This window comes from Rhipicephalus microplus, chromosome 6 (assembly GCF_043290135.1).
Source record: "Rhipicephalus microplus isolate Deutch F79 chromosome 6, USDA_Rmic, whole genome shotgun sequence".
NCBI lineage: Eukaryota > Metazoa > Arthropoda > Arachnida > Ixodida > Ixodidae > Rhipicephalus > Rhipicephalus microplus.
The window spans coordinates 20,976,761-21,001,951 of NC_134705.1; the positions used below are offsets into that span (position 1 = coordinate 20,976,761).

The 25,191-nt window shown below is 47.6% G+C and overlaps 1 protein-coding gene across 4 annotated transcripts in view; it reads right to left on the bottom strand.

Annotated features, from left to right (window-relative positions):
* Plc21C (Phospholipase C at 21C) overlaps positions 1-25,191 on the bottom strand; it is a 685,580-nt gene that overhangs the window by 523,047 nt on the left and 137,342 nt on the right. For all 4 annotated transcript variants that reach the window (XM_075865841.1, XM_037419231.2, XM_075865843.1 and 1 more), the window contains 2 exons: positions 8,766-9,203; positions 588-744 (listed from right to left, as the gene is read on the bottom strand). In XM_075865841.1, coding sequence (XP_075721956.1) covers positions 588-744; positions 8,766-9,203 — 595 coding nt within the window. The remainder of the gene's footprint in view (positions 1-587; positions 745-8,765; positions 9,204-25,191) is intronic.

Sequence of the window (25,191 nt, forward strand, 5' to 3'; positions counted from 1 at the left end):
TCCACTAAATGACAATCTTTTATTTGAGCGAGTTCGCCAAAATAGGCAATAGTCGTGCATTTAACTATGTGTCGACGTTCTCTGCTGAAATTTGTCAATAAGAGTTCTGCACATCCATCAATAACAGTGATGACAGCCCTGGCAATAGAAATGCCACTAGTGAATGCGAGCTTCTTGATGTGTTCAGCGATGCCAGTACCATTTTTTAAGATGTCACAGTGCATGGATACGAGGGAACAACTTCGTGGCGGCTGTATGACGTCGTCATCGGCAATACGGAAGCGAAGTGGCTGTGTCCCTCAAATGTAGCAGTCTCTGAGCTTATAGCAAACGTTACGCTTCTGTCATGAATGTCAATCACAGCCCCGTATTCGCGCGAGAAATCCATTCCCAATATGAGCTGTTTACAGCACTCGTGAAGAATGACGAGGGGCAGCGACAAAGGTGGAACTAGTGATGAAGAGTGATGCCACGACATACAGAGCTCAAAATGACCATTTGCCTGCCGGGTCCTAACTTCAAATGAAAGAGGTGCAGCGCCCCCCCAAAGAATTATCTAGGCCCCTGGATCCTGAGACGGCACATACCTATAATGTCTCTGGCACGAGTGGGGTTAGCGTAAGGGTACAAAATTTCGTTGAGCCTTGGGTCCCTCTGCTCCTTATTCAGAAAGTCCACCAGCTGGTCCACTGTCATTGCCTTCTTTTTGGAGCTACCGCAAAGCTGGTCGAAGATGAGGTCCACCTGGCAAAGATACAAAGGTGTGGTTAGGTGAATGCATCATTTTTTCAGGCATAATTTATAAGCTAAATCAATACAACCGCATCACTACGAAAGACGAGCTAACTGTTCACAAGATATGTGCAACAAGTGAAGGCAGTAATTGCCCCGTAGTATCCTATTTTATCATTTCCAAGGGACCATGTTTAAATGCTTACAGCTGCGTTTCACTACAGCCAACGCCTCCTAGAACATATTCAAAAAACATTGCTACAGCAGCACTTGCTTTCTCAGGCCCTGCAAATGTTCAACTTCGCAGCAAGATTTCTAACTTCTATGCCACTCCCAAAGCACCGCAAAACATAATCATAGACAACATGAAAATATTGGTGTTTATATTATTTCACAACATCAATAAAATAACAGGAACATTTGCTCTTTCTAACTGTATTTGATAAGGAATACAAGCCAAATTCTGAATCTGGGGCAGCTTTCGGATCAGGAAAACAGCTTGGAGCAAATTAGCAGCCGAAACAAGTGTGCCTGAATCAGCTTCGGAGAAGAAAAAAAGCTGCCCGCATCTTCCCATGGGGGGAACTTGAGTAAATGCGTCGTAGAGTGGTGACGGTATCGCGTGAATGTTGCGTAATTGGGTATGGTTTGAGAATGCTTAACTGCTTTTTCATATTTATTATATTTATTATTTATTGAAACAAGAAAAAGCATTGCCTTCAACAAGTTGAACAGTTGTGCAGCGTGCGCAGCCGGTTTTTACTAGCAGATGCTGCCTTCGTCGATGTTGCGAGATGAGAGAGGGGGAGGTACAGTTGGCCCGAGACGCGAGCAAGCCGACACGAGACGCGAGCATGCGCAGTCGAGGTGTAGATGACACCACAGAAGCTAGATTTGCGAGTAGGTGCGGCTATAAAATGCTTCGATTTAATAAATGACATTTCGTGTCCATATGTCAGCTACATTGTAGCCCATAATCCTGTTTATATGCAACCACTAAAACGCAAACAGAAAGCCATCAATAACAGTGACAGGATAGTCATCAGTCAGGCTATTTGAATCAATGTCCCGAGTGGACTTCACAAAAACACAGACGTCACCTGTTATCGTCACCATCTGTTTATTTGTCACCAGCTTTGGCTATGTACAGATAAACTGAATCGCAGAAAAACTTTGAACCATCTCACTGAAGGGAATTCTAATGGCGTGCGAAGCAGCAGTGGTGTGCACGGCGTTCACTCGGTTGAAACGGGCGTGGATGTGGGTCCTGAAGCTTGACGCGAGTGCTGAACAGTTTAAAGCGAAACTTGGTATAGCGCTTACTCGAGTAAATATTTGTTTGAAACGCAAAGTCACGGGATGGGGGACGCAATGAAGACGCTTGTGCTCGGCTTCCTTGGCTCGCGTCTCGTCGGTGTTATCCGCTCGCCGTCTGTATTCTTGAACGCGATCAGTGTTCTCGACTCGCACCTCGTCAGTGTCGCTGGCCTTTCACTGCCAACGCTTGCATTTGGCTTCCCTGGCTCGTGCCTCATCAGTGTTGACATCGTCATTCGCGAACGCGATCGGCTTCGCTAACCTTTGCGACGCCGGTGACAGCCGGGAAAGGTACGAGAACACTAGTGGGAAGCATGCCACGACAACATCCCGCCCATCAACGCGATCGCGCGGTAAGCAGCGGCGCACTATCTAGATGATCATCGCCGGGAGATTCTCGAAGCACGTGCAGCACGCGCACCTGCCGGCTCGCATATTCTTCTTGCCGACAGATGGAGAGATGTGGCGCGGGTGAGATGATGTTCACGTGAGGAGCGGGCTCGAGCGTTGTGAGAAGTAGCGTGGGTGAAGCGAGAGAGAGCCGACACGCGGCAAGCGCACGGCAGGCGAGGAAGAGAGACGCCACCGTGCACTACTAGGAGGACGTGAGCTACTTGGCACCACGCCAACACCTGCGGCGAGGGGAGAGGTGCGGACTGAGGGACAGCGTAACACAAGTTTGTCAAAGAGCTGCTTCGAATCTAAAAAAAGTTTGGCATCGTCTTGGCCGAGTTGGTCATGTGGCTATATTTGGGCTACTAAAAATCAAATACTTCGCTTTATTGGGGCTGTAAGGCATACCACTGTAATTAACGCTCCAGAGGTGACTCATCAAGTGGACCCAAATCTCTAAACAGGCATTTACATTTATTCCTGAAGACCCCCGAAATGTCAAAATTCACCAGACGACTGCACAATTCATCGCCTAAGAGACCAGAAAAGCACGCAACGAGCACCAGCGGTCTGTGTTCGTCTTCGTCCGACGGACTGCATAACGCCTTTGCGCATCTCTGGAAGCTGTAGTTTGGCTGTATTGGCATGTGAACCACGCAATTTCAGGCCACAGTTCAAGACTAGAAACAAGGAGTTGGATGTGGATTTGTATTCACGTACAAGCGAGTTTTCCTAATTCGGAACCTTCTGCAATTTCGCAGATTGCGTAGCGACTAATCTCGTCTTTAATGAGATTGCAGGCGCAACGCGTGTAGTGTTTCGTATGCTGTCGAACCTAGACAAGTTCGAGAGCATACCCTAAAAAGAATGATGAGTCATGCACCTGGACGCACTCATGAATATTGGGCTGATGCCTTTCAACCAATATTACATTTCTGCGCCTGTGCTGACCGCTCGTGCTTCGCGTGACATCTGCATTACTTGCAGCATCTTTAGCCAAAAGCTTCTCTATCTGCAGTTATATCCACAGCAATGGGCTAGTTGTTATGGGGCTTGACTGCGGAGTGAAGGCCGCACGATTGAATCTTGGTCACGGCAACCCAATTTCCATGAAGGCGAAATGCTACTGAGTGCTGCGTGAAGAACCCGAGGCAGTCGTGATTTACGTCTCCCTCCTGCATGGCATCTTGCACAACCACCTCGTCGTTTCACGACGTGAAACCATGGCTTTTTTCACTATCTGCTATTTTCACTACTCTATCCTTCACCGCCACAACAATACAACGCATAAATTGAAAGTAAAAACATCTGTTACATTAAGCAATCTTAGACATCAATAAAAAGTGGCTTAGCCAGGTGATAGCATACAGACCAATGCCCCCTCCCCTCAAATATTTTACAGCAAAAGCTGTATAGGGCTAGAAGAAATGAAAAACCACTCGATATCAGTGTCACGAGCAGTTTTCATTGGCTTAGCTACCAGTTACGTCGTTCTCAACGTCGTACCCAAGCACACGCGCCATTAGATAAGTTGTGAATGACGTCGTACATGCCGTTGTAGAGCTGGTGTTGAGCATGCGCACATCAGTTTTTACAAAAACCTTTCCCGTGGATAGACCATGGACAACTCTAGAGAGCCGACAGCAGAAACATCAGAGAGATAGCATTCGACAGGCCCGAGAAACTGAATGGCAGCAGTAACTGCTTACCGACAATCCGGTAGCCTAATAAGCCCGCTAAATCGCGAACAGAAATGCAAGCGCCGGTAGCGGGCAATCCTGCAGACCACACCGCCGAGTTAGTTCACCATGTGAAATGCTTGCAACAACGCTTCATTGCGAGCACAACAGCTTCAACATGATGATTGCAGGAGCTCGTTTACCAAAGAGAACGAACCTTCCAGCAGTAATTAACCTTCGGCTGTGACGTCTGCGACAGCATTTGGTTCAACAAAAACCACTATTATTAACGCATTGCAAAAAGCGTTTCGCCGCTCAATACACTGCTCGATGACCATGATCATACGAGGAACATGGTGCACCAAGTGAACCAAACACAGAGGCAACCCCAAGCCAAACATGTGTCAAACCACATTAAGATGCACGAACATGTAACCGATAATTGCGAAAGGCTTCAGTGCAGCGTCGGGTTGAGTCCACTGCTGAACACCGGGGCCACAGGTTTCAGCTTTCACTAGTTAATCATTTGAATAGAGTGCTTGGGCCGTGAATTTTTTGGAGGGTGTAAAGAACGAAAAATTACATTTTAAAAGGTATCCCCCTCAAAAAATTCTGCCTACACCTATGTCGACAAGTGGCCATTTTTGTTCTTTGGTGGTGCTAAACTGAATTCGTTGCACCAATTGAATATTCACAGGGAGGGCGGTAAAGGGTGGCATCTATGAATATAAAAGCTGTCAAAAAGTATTTTTTGGCTTTGTTTAGCTTCATTTGTGAAATATTGCTCAGTTGGTAACAGGTGGTTTTATAGAACACCTTGTCTGCGAAAGTAAACTTCCAGTAGCAATAGACTGGTTGATGCGGCTTGCAGATATGTGTAGTGTATTGATTGATTTCTTTCAGTCGAAAGTTTTACCAATGGCATACAGAGTTCAAGTTAGTTGATTTGCTTAATATCTGCCTGAATATTTATACTTTCATGTTCCCAAACGCTAACGACGAGGCTTGTGTACTTAGATATAGGTGCAGAACCGCAGATGGTAAATATTTCCGGAGTATTCTTCCGGGATGTCTCTCAAAATCATATCCTGGTTTCTGGGCGCATTAAAAAGATACACTAATGACAAATCCTACAAAAATATATTGTAATAGTCAAAAGTGAAAATGTAACTGTAAATAAAACTACAAATTGGAATGGCTATATTTCGCTACAAATAATTTCTGCTATTTTTGTATTTGGCTGCATTCGGGCTACAGTTGCTCTAGTGTTTGGCCAAGCCGCCTCGTTCGACCTGGCAATACTGGTAATACACAAGTGATAGGGCCCGCATAAGATAGTTTTTGCGAGGGACACGCGTCGAAACGTCATTCCTTCCTGAAATTCGAAAGGGAAAGGGGTGACCACCTCAAGAGAACCCAAGCTAATAATTCAGCCAAAGAGTTTTGCATTGCATTTTTTCTTTAACATAGCTCCTGCAAGTGCATCTGCACTTCTGTAGTTTTGAGCAGTGAAAAACTCAAACTCGGGTTTTTGTGTTCTGGGTTTTGGTTTCGGATTGACATGTGAGGATGCCAGGGGGCGCCGCTCTGGCATCTAGGATTTCAAGGCGACTGTAAAATAAAGACAGTGTGCGTTAGGTAACCGTGGAGTGCGGTTGTTGTGCTTTCTTTCGGCGCTTCGCGCCAACCCGCGTTTTCGGGCTGGTCGGTGTCCCCGCCGGCCGCGGATGTCTCCGTCGGCCGTCTTCTTCTTCTTCTGCTTCGTCGGGACCAGCCAGCCCCCAACACAGCAATGGCGACGAGGATGGGATTCCAAATGGCCAGAAATTTGTTTCACACATACGGTTACTTCTGAGGTCATCATTGAATTTCTGTCTTCAATCTTCAGCCGGGAAGGGTTTCCTGATGCCATAGTTACGGACAATGGTCCACAGTTTCAGTCCCAACATTTCGAGGCTTTTCTTTCACAACGAGGAATTCAGCACTTGAGGTCATCAGTTTTCTATCCCCGATCAAATGGCCAAATCGAGCGCTTTAATCGCGTTCTGAAGGAACATATCCAGATCGCCCAATTAGAGCACCGTCCCCTCAAGCAAGTCTTGACTGAATGTTTAGCTTCGTACAGGTTCACACCACAAGGCACCACTGGAGTGTCTCCTGCTCAATTTCTCCACGGTAGGCAACCGCGAGTTGCTCTCGACATAGTCTCTTTGCTTCGTAACATAGCAGTTTCTTCTTCTGATCAAATTCGTACCAGGGTTTTTTCTCGTCAACAAGCAATGAAAAAGTATGTCGACACCCGTCGAGGTGCAAAGCAGTCCAAAGTTTGCACTGGCGATCTAGTCAAGGTTCGTGTGCCAGGCAAGCGCCCCAAGTATCGGAATGCTTCGCGCCTTGTTATTTTTCATACAGATTCGCCTTCAACATCTAAAAGTCTTCCTCATCACGTTCCGTCAACGCCTTTCAACTACGCATCAGACTGTACATGTGGCCTCCATGTACAGGCATTTCTTCTTCAAGGGGGGAGGAGTTACCAGGCGGTGTCGCTGGTTCAAGTACACCAAGTCATACGGTTCACTTCGAACCTTCAAATACGGCCGAGACCGTTGAACCGGACTTCGGTCCGCAAAATTCTTCCGAAGCTCGTGCTGCGAGCTCTAATGAGACCGCAAATTTTAACGCTCGTTCAGAGCCTTCACAATCTTCCACTGATCTTGATGTGTCACATCAGAGCAGAAGTGACCAAGGTGCAGAGACACCTGATCCTACACCCAAAAGGGCCCGCCCTAAGCGGAAGCGGCAGAAGGCCCGTCGGTTCGAAGACTATGTGATGTAGAACTCTTGTTCCGAACAGTTGTGTACATTTTTTTCTGTTTTTTTTTTTTTGTCAGTGCATTTTCAGGATTCGTAGTGTGTGAGTTCGGAGTGCCGTGCTTCGAATTTTCATGTCTTCTAACGTACATACCTTGTATATACTATTGTATCGATCATGTATAAATATAAACAGTATATAGGTGAACTTTTTTCGAGGAGGGGATGGTTGTTGGGTTCTGGGTTTCGGTTTCGGATTGACATGTGAGGATGCCAGGGGGCGACGCTCTGGCATCTAGGATTTCAAGGCGACTGTAAAATAAAGACAGTGTGTGTTAGGTAACCGTGGAGTGCGGTTGTTGTGCTTTCTTTCGGCGCTTCGCGCCAACCCGCGTGTTCGGGCTGGTTGGTGTCCCCGCCGGCCGCGCACGTCTCCGTCGGCCGTCTTCTTCTTCTTCTGCTTCGTCGGGACCAGCCAGCCCCCAACACAGCACGGGTGGCAGCAGCACTCTAGATTTTTGACCGCTCTATCTGTGGACACATGGTGGCCATGCTGAGTACGTTCACTATGTAACAATTGCATAGCTGAAAATGAATTGGGAAGTTTTGCGGGCGACTTGTTTAGCATTTCCCCCCAATTTACAGTGATACTGATGTTTATAACATATACTTGAGCGCAAGGATTTGTTGCGATGTGCTCACGGGATCAAAGCTTTGTAAATTGTGCTCTTCATTCAAAGAGCATGAACCGGTTTGATAATTACTAAAAGGGTTTTCTTGAACAGTAGCGATAATCAGCACCAATCTAGAGTCGAGACTTAAAAGGAGGCAGCTATGTAGCTTAGAAGACTGTATGGCCATTTACTATCCTGTCTCATCACTACAGTTCAGTACTGTCACAACTAAGAGGTGTAAACAAGCCATACGCTTGTGCAGATAAACATTGTTCTAGATATTGCCTATTGATCCAAACTTTATTTTTCAATCTTTGTTTATAGTTCCAGCCTTGCCTATAGCCTCAAGCTTGCCTATTGCCTTGCAATAGGTAAGCTTGAGATATTTGCTCTTCTTTAGCATCTGCTGCTGCACGTTAATAACTAATATGTTTCCTCATCGCATTTACATCGTATTTCTGTTTTGTTGCATCACCAACCGTTAATAAGTGTGGTTAAAAATCAACATGGCAACGCCCATGCAGAATTGACACCCCGCTTTGATCCAAACTTGTGCTTGGTGCTCGCCCAGAGCACACACACAAACAAATGAATTATGTAATTAGCTATTGCTTTTTGACAACTCACAATCACACAAACAAATGAATTATGTAATTAGCCATTGCTTTTTAACAACTCACAATCAAGAGAAAATATCGGGTAGGCCCTTATGTTATTGTCGAGATGAGCTGTTTCTTTAACTAGACTTGCCAAGATTAATGTGCGAAGGATTCGACAGCGGTTCATGGAAATAGCACGGTGTAGTCATAAAATGCTATGCTTTCAAAATCCCAAAACATAAATTTAAAGCAAATACAAGAGCCAGTCTGGAACTTACGGCCCACAGAGCGCACGTTGCTGACGTGATAAACTCGAAGTGCAGGGCACCAGGGTCGATGATGCTGCTACAGTCTTTTTTTTTTTTTTTCGGCGCTGCCATCTGCTCGCCCAACATATCCATGCATACGCCAAGGGAACACTTAGCAGACGACACTACACGGGTGAATGCCTGTGCAGGCAATAATCGCCCTTCAAATCATCTAAATAACTGCTTTGTAGCATCTATAGAGCTGAAGAAAACTTTCAGATAGGTGCGTTGTCAAAGTCCTCAGCTACGTACCTCTTGACGTCCCACCAAGTGCCGGTAGAAGCGCAGGAAGACATCGAGGCTTAGACGCTCGGGCGCCAGAGTGTCGTTCTTGCCGGCAGCCAGCCCGACAGCTTCGAGTGCACGCTCAACACGCTTACGGTCGTCACGGTGCTGGGCAAACATGCGCAGCACGCTCTTGACGGGCAGGCGACCCTCACGGTCAGTGCACAAGAGCAATTTGGTGTGTGCCTTCTGCAGGAAGGTGGCGGCTGGCGCGTTTAGGGAAAGCAGGTTGTACGCCATGCTGAGGAGTTCGTCACACCACAGCTGCGCCACTTCGCGGCTCGTTCCGCAGAAGCTGATGGCGCTCACATTCACCAAGTCGGGTCCATACAGCACAGTCACTGTCTTCTCCTCCAGAGGCACGTCCGGTGCACCCATGGACACAGAGTCACGCAGCTTGCCCTCCTGCGCAAATTGTTGTCAAGCATATTTTTTTTAGTTATTAAACTGCATCAGTTCATTATTGCATACCGGGTTCTATATATGTTCAGCCGCATGCTATAAAAGTAAAAAGAGGTATTGATGATCTGGTATGTGGCTCAACCAGGCGGCGCAAAATATATGTCTACAAACTAGACAGAACCCACCCAATGCAAAATATTTTAAAATGCAAATGCAAACTTCACAAGGAAACACAAATTTAAGTCTTGCATATATACACTGAATATTATGACCTTAAAGAAAGCTGAAGAATATAAATATCAGGGTATATTTATAATGTCTGATTTAAGGTGGAATAGACACATTTAGCACATTAAGAATAAAGCAATAGGCGCACTGGGTTTTCTTCGCTGTAAGTTCAGTCAGTTACCACAGAAATTGAAAGAGCAACTGTATTTCACGTACGTTCGCAGCATACTTGATTATGGTTGTTTGTTGGGACCCACACAAAGTTGATCTCACGGAGCAGCTTGAAAGGGTGCAAAATAATGCAGTTTGGTGTGTATTTAACAGTTACAGAACAATAAGTATGACGGAAAGCAAACGTAAGTAATCTCGGCAGGTTTTGCAAGATAAGCGGGAAAACCTCATACTGCAATTTTTCATGCTGTATATCATTTTAAAACTGCCATTGAGCGAGCAAAGTATATTAAGTTACCACTTGCATCTCATCAAGACAGGACCATGCAATGAAAGTTTGCGAATTCTCTTTTAAGGGGGACATGTTCAGGTATTCTTTTTTTCCATGAGCCATTAGAGAATGGAATGCCCTATCACCTGATGTTGTTAAAGTTTTGGATAACGGTGTATTTTTCCGCGGTTTGTGTTTTCTTTGTATATTTTTGTATGTAGCCCCCGTGCTGTAACACCCAATGGGGTGATGCAGGTATGTAATAAACAAAAAAAATTAATACATTACGGGAAGTGAAAGGATGACGAAGGTATATGACTGGTAGAAACATAATAAACTCAACCTCATCACAGCGAAGTTGAAGGGGAGCAACAATTATTTGGTTATATCTAATATAACTGTTTGTGGCAATGCTCAGATGGGCGCACAGCTCTAAGCATGCAAAGAAAGAAACTGCCTTGCAGCCCGATGTACCACTACGCGACCACGCGTGCCACGAAAAATAAACTCAGTCGAATCTCTATAATTCGAACTTTCGGGTGATTCGAACTCAGCATGAGGTCCCGTCAAAGCTATGTGTAATCCAATGGGCCAAAACGCCCTGTAATTTGAACGCGCGAGCACTTGCGACGGTTAATTCAAACATACTGCGCTCCGAAAATGTTCTCAGCACTATACCCCATCCCGCAGCGGCACCTCTCAACGCTGGGCACGAAGAAAAAAAAGAAAAGGAAAGAAAAGACTGTGGCGGATCGTTTGCTCTCTCAAATGCCAATCTGTGACGCGCCTGTTCCACGCTTTTCCCTTTTCCGTCTCTGCACGTAGAGACCCTTCTCCTTTCAAGGCCGGGCGTGCAGGGAGAATGAAAAAAAGAAAGCTGTTGCGGAAAGTCCTTTCTCGATGCAGAGTAAGCAGCCAGGATAGCAGCGGACACACAGTCGTTGCCGTCTTGAGAGGGAAATCACTTTGCACCGTGGCGGCGCTTCTCGGTCATGTGATTCACTGAATGCTTCTTCAATCCTCTCCGCTGGCTGTGCAAGGAGCACTGCTCTCTCGGCTGCGCGGGGCGTGGCTGTAAGGTTGGTGCGGGAGTTTCGAAAGAGCCGAGCCGAACCAGCATCAAACTCCGCAAAAAAAGTTATACTTAACACACTACGGTCGTTTTTTTTTTTTTTTTTTGATGGACTATTGTTACGTGATCACAGAACGACCACAACGTCTGTTCACAGGAGCAGCACTGGACGTCGAGCCAAACCGAACGTTAGAGCACGAGCACACACCAACCGTCCTCTTCTTCTTTCACACCATGGCACATACTCGCATTGGCATGGCTAAACCTCGTTCCATGCCTGTGGCATTACCCCCCCTCCTTCGAAAAAAAAGTACCACCCCGATGACCAATGCCGATTAAAAGTTAAAGTAGTCGCATACATGCACAAAGACGCGTGAAGAAGCAGTGTCAGGTGGCTCGGGGGTAGTGTGGCTTCATCCATAACACATGAACAATGTCGGGCTGCTGGGAACATCGAGATCGCTGAGCTGTGTCTTCAAGCAGAATTTCGTTGTTGACATCTGTGAGGCACCGTAGTACTCTATAGGGACCGAAGTAGCAGTGAAGTAACTTTTCCGAGTGACCCCTTTTGCGAACGGGGATCCACAGCCAGACCAGATCACCGGGTTGGTAAATGACATGGCGATGATGGGAGTTGTACCTCTGCGAGTCGATTCGTTGTTGTTTTCGGATCCGCTTGAGTGCAAGCTGGCGGGCCGCGTCGGCGAGCCGGAGAAAGTCGTTCGCATCAGTAGTAATATCGGTCGTGTCAGGCAACAGCATGGCATCAAGCATCGTAATTGCTTCCCGGCCGTGAAGCAACCGGAATTGAGTGAAACCCGTAGTCTCTTGAACCGCAGTGTTGTAAGCGAACGTTACGTATGGCAAAATTGCATCCCAGTTTTTGTGATTGCGGTCGACGTACATAGATAGCATGTCAGCGAGCGTCTTGTTTAATCTCTCCGTCAGACCGTTGGTTTGTGGATGGTATGCGGTTGTTTTGCGATGAGCTGTTCCACTAAGTCTCGTGACGTCTTTCATCAATTGGGCTGTAAAGGCTGTTCCACGGTCAGTGATAAGAACTGTTGGCGCTCCATGGTGGAGGACGATGTTGTTGATAAAAAAATACGCAACCTCATTGGCGGTGCCTCGTTCTAGGGCTTTCGTTTCGCAGTACCTTGTTAAATAGTCAGTAGTGACTACGATCCAGCGGTTGCCATCATGTGACTTCGGGAAGGGCCCAAGCAAGTCCATGCCGATTCGTTCAAACGGTTTTGACGGGGGTGCAACAGGCAGGGCGCACAGGTGGGGCTTTACGGCGCTGGCAATGATTGCATGTTTTAACGTAATGCTTGACATCCTGGGTGAGCTTTGGCCAGTAGTAGCGAGTCCGAATCCGGGCAAGGGTACGTGCGAATTCTAGGTGGCCGGAGGAAGGCTCGTCGTGGCAGGCAGATAAAATGTCAGCACGTAGCCCTGGTGGAACGACGAGGAGGTACTCAGTCGCATAAGGTTCGAAGTTCTTTTTGTAGACGATGTCGTTGCGGAGACAAAATGACCCTGAACGTGCAAATGCCGATGCTGGACTCGAGCTGCGACCTTGAAGGTATTTGATAAGTTGTTGAATCTCTGAATCATTCCACTGTTGTTGGGCCAAGTCAGATTCACTGACTGCACAAAAAAAATGGCCATCGGTATCATCGTTCCTCGATGTCGTCGCGAGGGGTGCGCGCGAAAGGCAATCAGCATCAGTGTGCCTGCGGCCCGACTTGTAGACGACTGTAACCTCAAATTCTTGAAGGCGTAAGCTCCACCTCGCGAGGCGCCCTGAAGGGTCCTTGAGATTGGCCAGCCAACAGAGGGCATGATGGTTCGTAACTACTCTGAATGGACGTCCATACAGATACGGTCGGAACTTTGTTATCGCCCAAATAACAGCAAGACATTCCTTCTCCATGGTCGAGTAGTTAGTTTCCGCAGATGACAAAATGCGGCTAGCATAAGCGATGGGACGTTCAGCGCAGTCTTGCCACTGGACGAGTACTGCACCAAGACCGATGTTGCTTGCGTCAGTGTGAAGTTCGGTGGTGGCATCTTCCTCAAAGTGCCCTAGTAAGGGTTCACTCTGAAGGCACTGCTGAAGCTGGGAAAAAGCAGCTCTCTGCTCTGGACCCCACACAAAAGGAGTATCCTCCTTCGTTAAACGGGTAAGGGGTTCAGCGATGTTGGCAAAGCTCTGCACAAAGCGCCTGTAGTAGACGCAGAGACCCAAAAACCGGCGCAAATCCCGTTTGTTCGAAGGTGGAGGAAATGCAGCAACAGCCATGGTCTTTTCTGGGTCTGGTCTAATGCCATCGTGACTGATAAGGTGGCCGAGGAACTTTAGTTCTTCGTAGCCGAAATGACACTTTTCCGGTTTTAGAGATAGGCCTGCGGATCGAATAGTGACGAAGACGGACTGAAGTCGTTGTAAATGTTGCTCAAATGTTTTGGAAAAAACAACGACGTCGTCTAAATACACGAGGCAGGATTCCCACCTCAGACCGGACAAGACGGTGTCCATCATCCTTTGGAACGTTGCTGGTGCAGAGCACAATCCAAATGGTAACACTTTGAATTCGTAGAGGCCATCGGGAGTTATGAATGCTGTTTTTTCCTTGTCACGTTCATCGACCTCGATCTGCCAGTAGCCGCTGCGTAAATCCATTGAGGAAAAATATCGGGCATGTCGAAGTCGATCCAGAGAGTCATCTATGCGTGGGAGAGGGTAGACGTCTCTCTTCGTCACTTTGTTGAGCTTCCGGTAATCGACGCAAAATCGAAAAGTGCCGTCTTTCTTTTTAACAAGTACGACGGGTGACGCCCATGGACTGTTCGAGGGTTGGATGACGTCGTCGTCGAGCATCTGTTTCACTTGAAAACGTATTGCCTCTTGTTCTTTCTGCGACACGTGGTAGGCGTGCTGTCGTACAGGCCGTTCAGTAGGGTCCGTTATAATGCGGTGCTTCACGGTTGGGGTCTGCTTGATTTTGGAGGTGGACGCAAAGCAATCACTATACGTACGTAAAATCATGCGTATCTGCTGTTGCTGCGCACAGGATAGCTGGCAATTCACGTCAACTGTACTGGATATATCAGTGTTACCTTCGGCAGCAGTGGCAATCGGAGCGATAGTGGAACATTCTGCGTCATCGATGGCTTCAAAGTTCGCGATTGCTGTTCGCTTTGCCAAGTGTTGGTACTGGCCGCCGAAATTCGTGATCAGAAGCCGAGTCCTCCGATGTTTCAGTTTGACGATAGCACGTGCGACACAAATCTGCCGAGCCAAGAGCACCGAGAGGTTAGTTTCCGCGATGCCACTACTGTTGTTGTCACAGTCGCTCTCCACAGTTACCAACATACTGGCTCGCGGCGGCAGTGCGATGGTGCCGTCAGCAATTCGAAGTGTTGTGGTCGGCGCAACTTCATCCTTTCGTAGGGCTCTATGGTCGTTAGATAACGTTATGAGCAGGTCGCGAAGGTTAATAATGGCTCCATGCTCGCGGAGAAAATCCATTCCGAGAATCAGGTTTTGGGAGCATTCGCGCAATACAATGAAGGAAACAATGTACGTCGACTCACGAATTCGGAGGCGGGCAGTGCACATTCCTAGCGGTGTCAATAGGTGACCTACCGCAGTCCGAAGGTTGGTTCCATGTCCCCAAGGTGTTGTTACCTTTCTTAGCTGTGCAGTGAGGTCAACGCTTATAACAGAATAATCGGCACCCGTATCTACCAGAGCGGTCAGCGGGTGGTTGTCGACAAGAACAGAGATACGAGCAGAGACCTGTTTGTCGTCGATGGCACACGTCGGTGAAAGAATGTCGTCGGATGTCGGCAGGCAAATCGGGGGAGGGTCTTGTAACGGTCGATCAACAGCGGCCTCACCCCAGAGGTCGCTGTTCTTAGTTTCCCCGGCGTGGGCTTGTGGATCTAGGCGATCTTCCTGCAAGGACGTCCGCAAAGGTTGATTGTTGGCCAGGTGACGTGGAACGCCGTGGAGATGGTGAGCGGGATTGGCGACGCGGAAGGATTGAGGATCGTTGGCTTGCCAAGTATTCGGCGATAGCACGGGGCCGCTCACCATCTCTGGGTCGAGGAGCATCCGGACGAAAGCTGGGAAGACCCATGTGCCTGTAGGCGCACTCACGGTAGATGTGACCTGGTTCACCACAGTGATAACATAGAGGCCGGTTGTCGGGAGCACGCCATACACTGGATTTCCGTGTAAGGGGTGGGTTGCCGTACTGCGGTGGTCCCGAGTAGAACGACGGTGCCGTCTGCAGGGTTGACGGACGGGACGGATAGCCAACAGCCGGTGCAGGAGTACGTAGTGCTTCCGCGTACGTTAATAGCGGAGCTTCGGCTGGACGCGGGGCCGTCATGGGTTGGACTTCGGCTGCACGCAGAGTCGTCATGGGGTGCACCAGCTGCCAGACCTCTTCGCGAACGACATCCGTTAAAGCAGCAACCTGGGGCGGAGAAGACACCACGTGCAGCTTTTGCAGCTCCTCGCGCACAATACTGCGCACGAGCTCTGTCAGGTCTTTTACAGTCGTGACGTCAGGTGTTGGTAGGGCCGACGACACTGACGAAAGACTGCCAGGACGTTCATACTGGTACGAACGCTGCTTTAGCATTCTCTCCATTGTCGTGGCTTCGCGAAGGAAATCCTCTACAGTGCTGGGAGGGTTCCGCACTAGTCCCGCGAACAGCTGCTCCTTCACTCCCCGCATTAGGAGGCGCACCTTCTTCTCTTCCGTCATTGAGGAGTCGGCTCCCCTGAACAGCCGCGTCATGTCCTCAACGAACATGGCAACACTCTCGTTCGGATGCTGGTTTCGGGAATTGAGGAGCCGTTCCGCTTGCTCCTTTCGGTCAGAGCTTCGGAAGGTATTTCGCAACTGGTTGCAAAACTCTGGCCAGGTTGTCATAGTGGCTTCATGGTTTTCGAACCAAGTGCGCGCAGAGTCCTCGAGATAAAAGTAGACGTACCGAAGCTTTCGCTGCTCGTTCTACTCGTTGACGCTGCCGCAACGGTTGTAGTCGTCGAGCCAGTCGTCGACGTCCTCATAAGGGTCACCGTGGAACGGCTTCAGAGTACGCGGGACGTTGAAGAACCATGGAGGAGGCAGCGTTGATGTTTCTTGGGTTTGCGTTCCCGCACTAGCCATAGTACTGCCGAGTTGAGGAAATGGTCCGAATTCAGGAGGTAGGCCTAGTTGTCGCCTGCTACGCCGTAGGTCAGCTGGTTCTTCCAAGTCGCGGCTAGTGTCAGGACCTTGCTGCTGATTGCAGTGCATACAACACTACCCAGCACCTCCACCAGAAAATGTCACGTGATCACAGAACGACCACAACGTCTGTTCACAGGAGCAGCACTGGACGTCGAGCCGAACCGAACGTTAGAGCAGAGCACACACCAACCATCCTCTTCTTCTTTCACACCATGGCACATACTCGCATTGGCATGGCTAAACCTCGTTCCATGCCTGTGGCACTATTTGATAGACTAATTTAGTTTGTTAAATCAAATTACCAGTTAATATTAGTTCATTACAATGAGGTTTAAAATGCATGGTTCTAAATGGAGTTTTCCAGAATTTCACTTCGTTCTATGCATTATTTTGTTATATCCCGTTACATTATAACGAGGTTTCAGTGTAATCACGAGATCCATGTCATGTAAGAACATGAATACATGTCACGCTCGTGATGTGCTCGCAGTCTTTTCGCTAGCTTCACATATACAAAACTTGGTATAACCTGACGTGGATAGAAACCGAAGGTAAGTGATACATCAAAACATGATCATCATGACATGAAAGCCATGTACGGCATAAAGTACGTCCGCCTCCTAATGTTGTGGTGATTTTAAAGTGACATACCAACCTTCTTCACTCGTTGCTTCGCATATAATTGATTCCTACTGTATGTGGGATCTGTCAATTTTTTCCAGATTACTTACCCTAGGACTCAACTTACAATCGCTCAGGCAGTCGCTTCTATACTCTCAATCAATACAGATTTGCTCAGTTACTCTCAAGATCCGGAATAGTCATTTCCGCTGGACCATAGTTTTAACTGATGACGCGTTTTAGCGAAAACTTTGCAACAACTAGGTGATTGAGTTTTTACAAGAGCATGCAATAGACCTGAAAGTACTTTGAATTGATTTCCAAGATTTAAACCTACTCGTTACACCATGACTTGCTCAGGTGCATAGAAGACTGCATCGAGATTTACTTGGCCATCACGTTTAGAACACTGTGGGCGTTTCAGCTGAGAAGTTTTAAGACCTTCTAAGCTCTAAGGACCCGAGGTCTACGTTCTCGACTGGGAAAGCCATGGTGTGTGTATCGGTTTATCTATTGTTCCCAGTTTGAGGGTCTTATTTCTCGACAAAACAAAAAAAAAGTGTTGCTTGTGATTGCGGGCTCGCAGCAACAAGAGGGAGACATAAAAGAGAAGGCAGAAATGAATCACGAGCTGTAGAATAAACGTCAGTTCTTGGCGTAGCGCTCGGGTTCGTTATGTGCGCGACATTATTTCTGGTGCGGCAATCCTCTGGTCACACCCTTTCAAGAGTTCTGCTTACGATAGCGTCATTAGAGCGGTTGCGCAAGAAACATGGCGTCGTCAGGGCAAGCGTCACGCGAACTATTATGCTCCTGACGGACAAACTGCAGGCCATCGTTCCCGATGTCAATCAGGTCGACTACCACGTTGCCTACCTCACTCAGAAGAATGCCAAACTTGTTCCACTAAACAAAAGAATCTGCGATGCGACTGACGACTAAGCCTACGAGGAAGAGCTCGAGGCCATAAAAGTGTACGACCGAAGGCTCTTTTACGCTTTGTTCCAAGCGCAGTTCTTCCTCAGAGAGGCTACAAACAAGGCGATGGTAATGAGTGCTGTGAGGTCGGCGGCTACATCACCGAATACTAACGTCGGTGGTGCCAGCATTTTAGCCCAGAATGAGGTTAGTGATTCTTATCGAGTAGCTGTTGTGACACCCAGTCAAGAAATGGTGCCGCGTCATTGCACAGTAGTCCTGCCGAAATTACAGATCCTGATATTTTCCAGTGCAGATTCGTGTTTTGTCTTTTAGGTTGGCTTTCATGTGAATGAGTTCAGATTTAGCTGGGGCGCACTGGCGTCCGCATGCCGACGCATATGAGTCGACAGCGGAGGCAGCCTGTTGGAAACTGGCCTCATTTTCTCCCAAGTTTCCCTTTGTGCTCCATATGAAATATCATGGGCATACAACGGATGTTGGATGCCAGAGATCCGAGTTAGCTCCCTCAAAAGGAACATCGAGGCGATGTTAAAAAGTAGCGGTGAAAGGACCATTTCTTGAGATGTGCCTGTCTTGTCCATGAAGCAGGGACCGTATTCGTCATCCTCGAGGCGAAGAAAGGCCTCCATATTAGACAAGAAATTTCGTATTTAAAAGGTCCTCTCAATGCAGTTTATGGTGTTAAGATTAGCTAGGATAGCACTATGCTTCACATTGTCGAAGGTGACTTTCACGTCTATGGCAAGGATGCCCTTATTATCACTACGCATAGTTTCAGGCTGTATTACTTCACGGTGAAGTTGTAGCAAAACAACTTGGGCCAATTTGTGCGGTCGAAAGCCAAACTTTGTGTCAGCAAAGGTATTTGTGTGCTCGAAATACCATAAGAGGCATTCTAGAACAATTGTTTCCATCAGCCTTTCTGTGCAGGATGCAAGAGAAATGAGACACAGGTTATTGGTGTTGATAGGTCCACCCGACTTTGGTATAAAAGTAATAAGGACGGTCTTGCAGTCTTTCGGGATGGGTTGACCTTTCCAGATGGCGTTTATACAATTGAGGTGGCGCACGTATGCAGAATTGGAGGAGCCCACGCTGGTGATGCTGTGGTGGATTGAAGCGCACCTATGATGACCGAGCCCTGAAGTGTAACAGCCGCGGCGACCTCTCCAACAGTGCACATGGTGCAAGCATGGCTGTCCACAAGGAGCAGTGGGCTGGCCGTGCTGGTGCGGACGTAGTCGTTGACAAAACACCGACCTCAGCATTACAATGTGGCTGGTTTGCCGGCGCAGGTGGCCGAGTCGACGGACGTGGAAACACCGTGCTCGAAGAAGCGCACAAAGATCACAGCAGGCAGGCAGGTTCACAGCGACTGGTCGGCCGATGCGCCGTGGCGAGGTAGTAGATGCCAGGGCCATGGCGAAGGGCACCTCCAAATACAAGGTTCATTGTTGTGGGGTCGCGCCGCCCTTCAAAGGCTCTGGATGATGGTCATGAGACCCAGAAGGCATGGGCTCTACCGGAGAGCGGGCTGGCGTACCCGTGCTCATCGGGGAAGCCTGGTGAATATCCACCTGCATAGTTGGTACAGAAGGTGCGAGGTGTTTGGCTATAGACGAAGTTGTCACCTGGTCCTCGGTCAAGGTAGCAGTATCTTGGTAGTTCCGCCACAGCATGTCACGAGCAAAAACTCCATCTGTGGGACACGGCGAGGTAAAAGGTAGTGGCTGCTGGCAAGACGCACAGAGCGTTGGGATCGGTAGAGAATCACCATCGAACATCGTCGGCGGTGATGCCTCTGCGATCAGGAAGCGAATGTTGGGCGTGACAATGTCGTTGTTGTGGCAGGCTCCAGGGCGTGCGGCGAGATTGCTGTCATGGAGCCTCACATGCTAGAAAGCTCGTGGGCCTTGGTGGTCGGGGAAGATGTATGGCTGGTCGGTGTGCCTGGTGGACCGCCAGGCGAGGACGTCGAGGACAAGCACCTCATGGCTGACTGGTCGATGACAGCAGCAACATCCTTATCTTCGTCGCGCAGAAGATTGGGGGCGGAAATCGCAGCGCTAGTGGCCGGACGTGAGGTTAGAGGTGACGTAGCCGGGAGAGTTAGGTCATGGTCAATGGTGGGCTGCGGACCGGTCGGTACCACGCACTGCAACGCAGGTGAAACCCCGAAGTCGCGGGCTCCCGGAAGCGGGCAGTAGGCCATAGCAGGAGAGCATTGCAGCACAGAAAGAGTCATACGACTGCACACTAGTGGTCGATGCGGCAGTAAGATGGCTAAACTCGACCGGAAGCGTGTCAAGCAAGATGGCATGCATAAGCGGCTGGTCCGTGACTCTATTCACAGCGAGATTGGCGTCGAGCCACATGAGCCATGCCTAGGGTAAGGTCGGGTGAAACGGCAGCACTAGTGGGCAGAGTGGTGGAAGCGTCGCAGCCGGTAGCTCGTCGAAGTGTGAGTTCTTCCGGTCGCCAGTGTAGCGAGCGAGGAGTTGGAGAGATGTAAGATGACGTCTTCACGGCGGTCGACGAGGTTGTGCCAATGTCGCCACTTTTTTTTTGTAGGCTCAAAGGAGCGGGGGCGGATGCCAGCGTCTGATACGACAGGCGCGTGAACTCGTTTTGTTGCTCACACAGGCCAAGCTAGGCATGAGCAGTGCGAAAGACGCGGCGTGTTGGCTAAAAAAAAATTATGATGATGATGATGATGACGCCACAATACTTATTTGAGAAGAGACAGCTGTTGCAATTCGGAGACCCTGTGCTGCCTGAATTATCAATTAAGCCTGGACTGATTCAATGATATGAAGGAATGTTAAAAGCAAGGGCAAGTGAGATCACCCAAGACAATTGAAGGCCTATTTGAATGTCTAAGAATGCTGCACAGCATAACTTGACCCATTTAGTGAGTGTTCCTGCAGATAATGAAGCACCAGCAGCCTCTAGTAGCTCCATTTCGTACTATCAACCTAGCAATGGAGACCTCGCGGAGACAAAAAAACTAATAAACGGGGTGCACAGCCCCACCCATCTAACCAAAATAAGGATGTCTATTTCATTCGGTCAAATGTTTTATTATTGCAGTGATCATAAATGAAAAAAAAAAACTGAACGCATTAGTGTACAAAAAAAATTTTGACTAGGAAGGACTTCTTTTGGTTGGCCAGCCCTTCATGCTAAAAGCACAGGTCATGCGAGATGTCGAATTTTCGTTTTAACTGTCAAACCTGACATCAAGAATCTATAAAAATGAATGTTTCTTGAAAGATGAGATCACTATATACTTCATTGTTTCGTCTATCCAGATATTGATGCAAATAAGAACTGTCAAGTGCACTCATGATGTGTTGACAGTTTTTCCGGAGCTTACATGCCTGGACCCTTATCCACATGCAGCTTCCGTACTTGAAGTACCTTTTAAACTTCGTGACACGACCGTTGTGCGTAAGAGGCCTACAGGATGCCATGAGAAAAGAAGTCATGGCTGAAGCGAGAACTGCCACAAATGCTAAGCATTCAAAATTATAAAAACATCGACATCACTGTTTGCATAGTCAATAACTATCGTCCCTAAAGGAGATCGTACTGATTACCGCCAAATCCACGCCCAAACAGTGCTATATACATATCCTATGCACTTTGTTGGCAACATCAATAACGACAACAGAAGGTGCAAATGGTTTTTCTAAATCGCCTTATGCAAAGAATACTGGAAGGTACCTCCTCAAGAACAGTCAAAGAAATACAGGGCATTTATAGTGGTATTTGATGTATATGAAGACAGCCACCTGCAATTAGGTTGGAAGCATTCAGGAACTTGGTTTCAGCGCATGATGAATACTGTATTTAAACAATTAATCGGAGACTTCCGCAATGTTTATGTCGGTATCATCATTTCTTCTCGTACGGAGGAAGAGCATTGTTTCCATTTCTTCAGGTAATTGAAGCACTAAGCCACTCACATATCAAATTAAACAAAAAGAAAAGTGCATTCTTTTAGAGAAAAATGGTGTCGATTGGCAGAGTCCTTGATGGCTTAGCGAAGACCATAAAGGAACAGTCCGTCCAACAAATCAAAGAGATGCATAAACCCTGCCACATCCACTCACAACCCGTTTCTTTAGGATTAGCTAGAAATTTTAGGACATTGCTGAAAGATTTCGCAGCAATATTCATACGCCTTATGAGACTAACTAAAAAGGAAGTGTTCTTCATGAGGAGCGATGAGTGCGACCATGCATATCAGAACTGGTACATGATATATCGTCAGACACCATTCTCATATTACCCAATTTCACCAATTCAAGCTCTGCACTGATGCGTTCAATTACAGCACCGTAGCAGTGTTATACGAAAGAAACTTGACCGAAGCCACGAGTTGAAAGTGATCGGTTATTATTTCTTTTCAAGAGTTGAAGTAAACTGCACAACTACGGAAAAGGGGCTTTAGCGGTGGTGATGCTGTTGCGACACTTCAGAAGTTATACGCAAGGCATTCAGTTCGCAATTTTTTCAAACAATCAAGTGTTGACGTATCTTTTAAAATTTACACAACCGAGGGGCAGACTAGCGAAATGGATCAGTGATATTCGGCAGATCACGTTCGATGTTAGCAACCGACCCAGTGACAAGCTACCTGACGCGGACACGATATCAAGATTGCACATAGCATAGACGAATGATTATGAAGGGTCTCACGTAACAAGTACGTAAGAAGGCATCGAAAATTTAGAGCTGATGAATCGAAAGTTTGTTATGCCTCAAAGCTGCATTTAAAGATATTGAGGCTTTATCACAACAGCAAACACTCGGGTGGCCATGACGACTTTTGACAGACATACTGGAAGATTCGGAAATATTTTTTCTCTGAAGAAAACGAAGGCCGATGCAGAAAATACACAAAAACTCCTCATCGTTGCCAGACAATGAAAGCCGAGTTCTGCTTCAAAAAAAATCAGATAGTGATTCCTTTTTTTTGAAATGTGCCTTTCAAAGTTTTACACCAAGATTTTGCTGAGCTTCATGAGAAGAGAGAGAGTGTACCGAACTCAACCCCTTTTACTAGTTGTTGATAATCGCACTAGTATGGCAGCGGCCAAACCCAGAAGAGAAGATGCCAACCGCATCATTTGATTATTAGAAAGGCAGACATTTATACACCCCGAGGTAATTGTTTACAATAGTGGACCTGCATTCCCCAGTAAGAGGCTCCGACAGTGGCCAGTAAAAAATGATGTCAATTTAGGATTCGCAACACCATACCACCTGAAGGAAAGCCTCTCGCGGAACACCTCATCCGTAACTTGGGGATTTTCATTTCGATATACGATGACTTCCGTGGAGACTAGAGGCAGCGGTAAAACATCGCAAGCAATTCCACACAGCTTGACTTGGCTGTAGCCCTCAGTTTCCTGCATTTCAGAAGACGACGTGGCTGCCAGCAGATTACGAGCTTGGCATAATAGGGAAGATTCATTATGCTGAACGCAGGAAGACCCAGTAGAAGAAACTAACAACTTCAAAAATGAAGTGCTACGACTAACGGCATGCAATACGAATGCTAAATATACAACCCGGAGACAAGGTGCTAGCGCAGAAAGGCTTTCATCATTCGAAGAAAGATTCTAAAGGTCCTTATTTCCTCCTCAAAACAGTGAAACAACAAGGCATGCTGAAGTCTGTGCACTTCGAACAACATTCCGGCAAAACAGAAGCGACAACTGTGAGGAAAGTAGTACCATACCTTGCGTGGAGGGATGACATAAGAGACCCTGAAAATCTATTGTTCAATGCCACCGACACTGACACCAGCCAACCTGGGGTCCCTAGCTATCACCTACAATCAGCTTTCCTATGCACTGCCGATGCCAGCACACCTGTCTTCCGTAGCTCCCAGCGCCCCCAACCAACTTTATTATCCACCATGACAACCAGCTTGACCTACGAGCTACAATTGTGAATGTCGTGGACTGATTGCACGTGTCTGTTGCAAGCATCAGCTATGGACGAGCATCATGGGTTTTGCACCAACGGGAGGGTTTCGCCACTGGGGCCACGCTACGCTTTACGATCGCTCTGCCTCTCCACTAACAACGCCCGAAAACGTCCCGTAGCTACTGTAGTGCCCGGAATGCTCGCTATCCCCTTTTTTTCGCCACTTCGACCAGCTTGTCATTCACCGACCGTCACCTGCAAAATTGAACTAGGCAGCTTTTGGGAGAAAAACTGCATTTAGCAACTTTAGCGAAATTCCTCCAGATCATCCTCAAAACAGGATATCTGTATCGATAGAAGCCATAGACGTGGAGGCATTAACAGACACTGGTGCTAGTTTGTCAGTTATTTATTGTGATGGTGTGCACATCTCCACAAAGTTACTACACTCAACGATGAACCTACGTAGCTCGCTGCACAACGGGACGCCTTTCGACCTTCCGCCATGTGCACTGTTCGTGTCTACATTGATGCTCCACTGCATTACATACAATTCGCTTTGCTTTGTTCGTGTGCCCCGCAACTCATATTACGGTGGGATTTTCTTTCAACGGCGTCCACCTCTATCTGCTGCATGCAACGCGTTCTGCAGGTGATCGATACCACGTATTCACTTCACGGAGATGACTCACCACTTCCTTTTTTTTTTTTTTTGCTGCAGAAAACACTGAGCTACCTCAGGGCAGTCAACAAAGTATTACAATCATGTCTTATGTCCCCGACTGTGGCGATATGCTCGTACAATCATCTAGAGCGCTATGCAAGATCAGCCGAATTTCGTGAAACTTGGGATCTTTTCGAGCTCTGGGAAAACCCCTTTACGAACGAGCCCACAGTACAAAAATTCAAATCCACCTTTTAGCACGCTGCATTTCATTGGTTACGATAGAACCAGTCATCACGTCAAGGACGACCGACTAAGTTGCATGGTGTTTTCAAACCGGATGCATCTTTCATTTGTTTGTCGCTCCACTGAGTGCAGTAGTGCACTGATAAAATGAAAGCGTCAGGAACATTTTGTGGTGGTATTTTTAGAGGCACGGGGTGTTCAAATTAATTTTGAAGCTTTTATTGCCTGTGTTTAGTCTGTTTTAGAATATTCAGCACAGCGACCTCTGAGATCAGTACCAGTTGAGCGTCTTGCAACATCGCAACTGCAGCTAAACACCAGGCCACGTGTTAATCATCATGGTCAGCATCGAGATTCTAGCGCACTGCTCGGCCGGTGCGCGTCTTCTTTGTTGTCATCGCCAGCTAGCATCTGAGCACATGTGGCCGTCTAATTAGCTATATCAGGGGTGAAGGTCCTAAAGCTGTAGGTTGTCCCTCCTAGCTCGCTTGACGTGACTGCCTAGTAAATGACTCACTCAGCAGGTGTAGACGGATGGACAAACGGACTGACGAGCAGACAGACAGACACACAGAGAGACG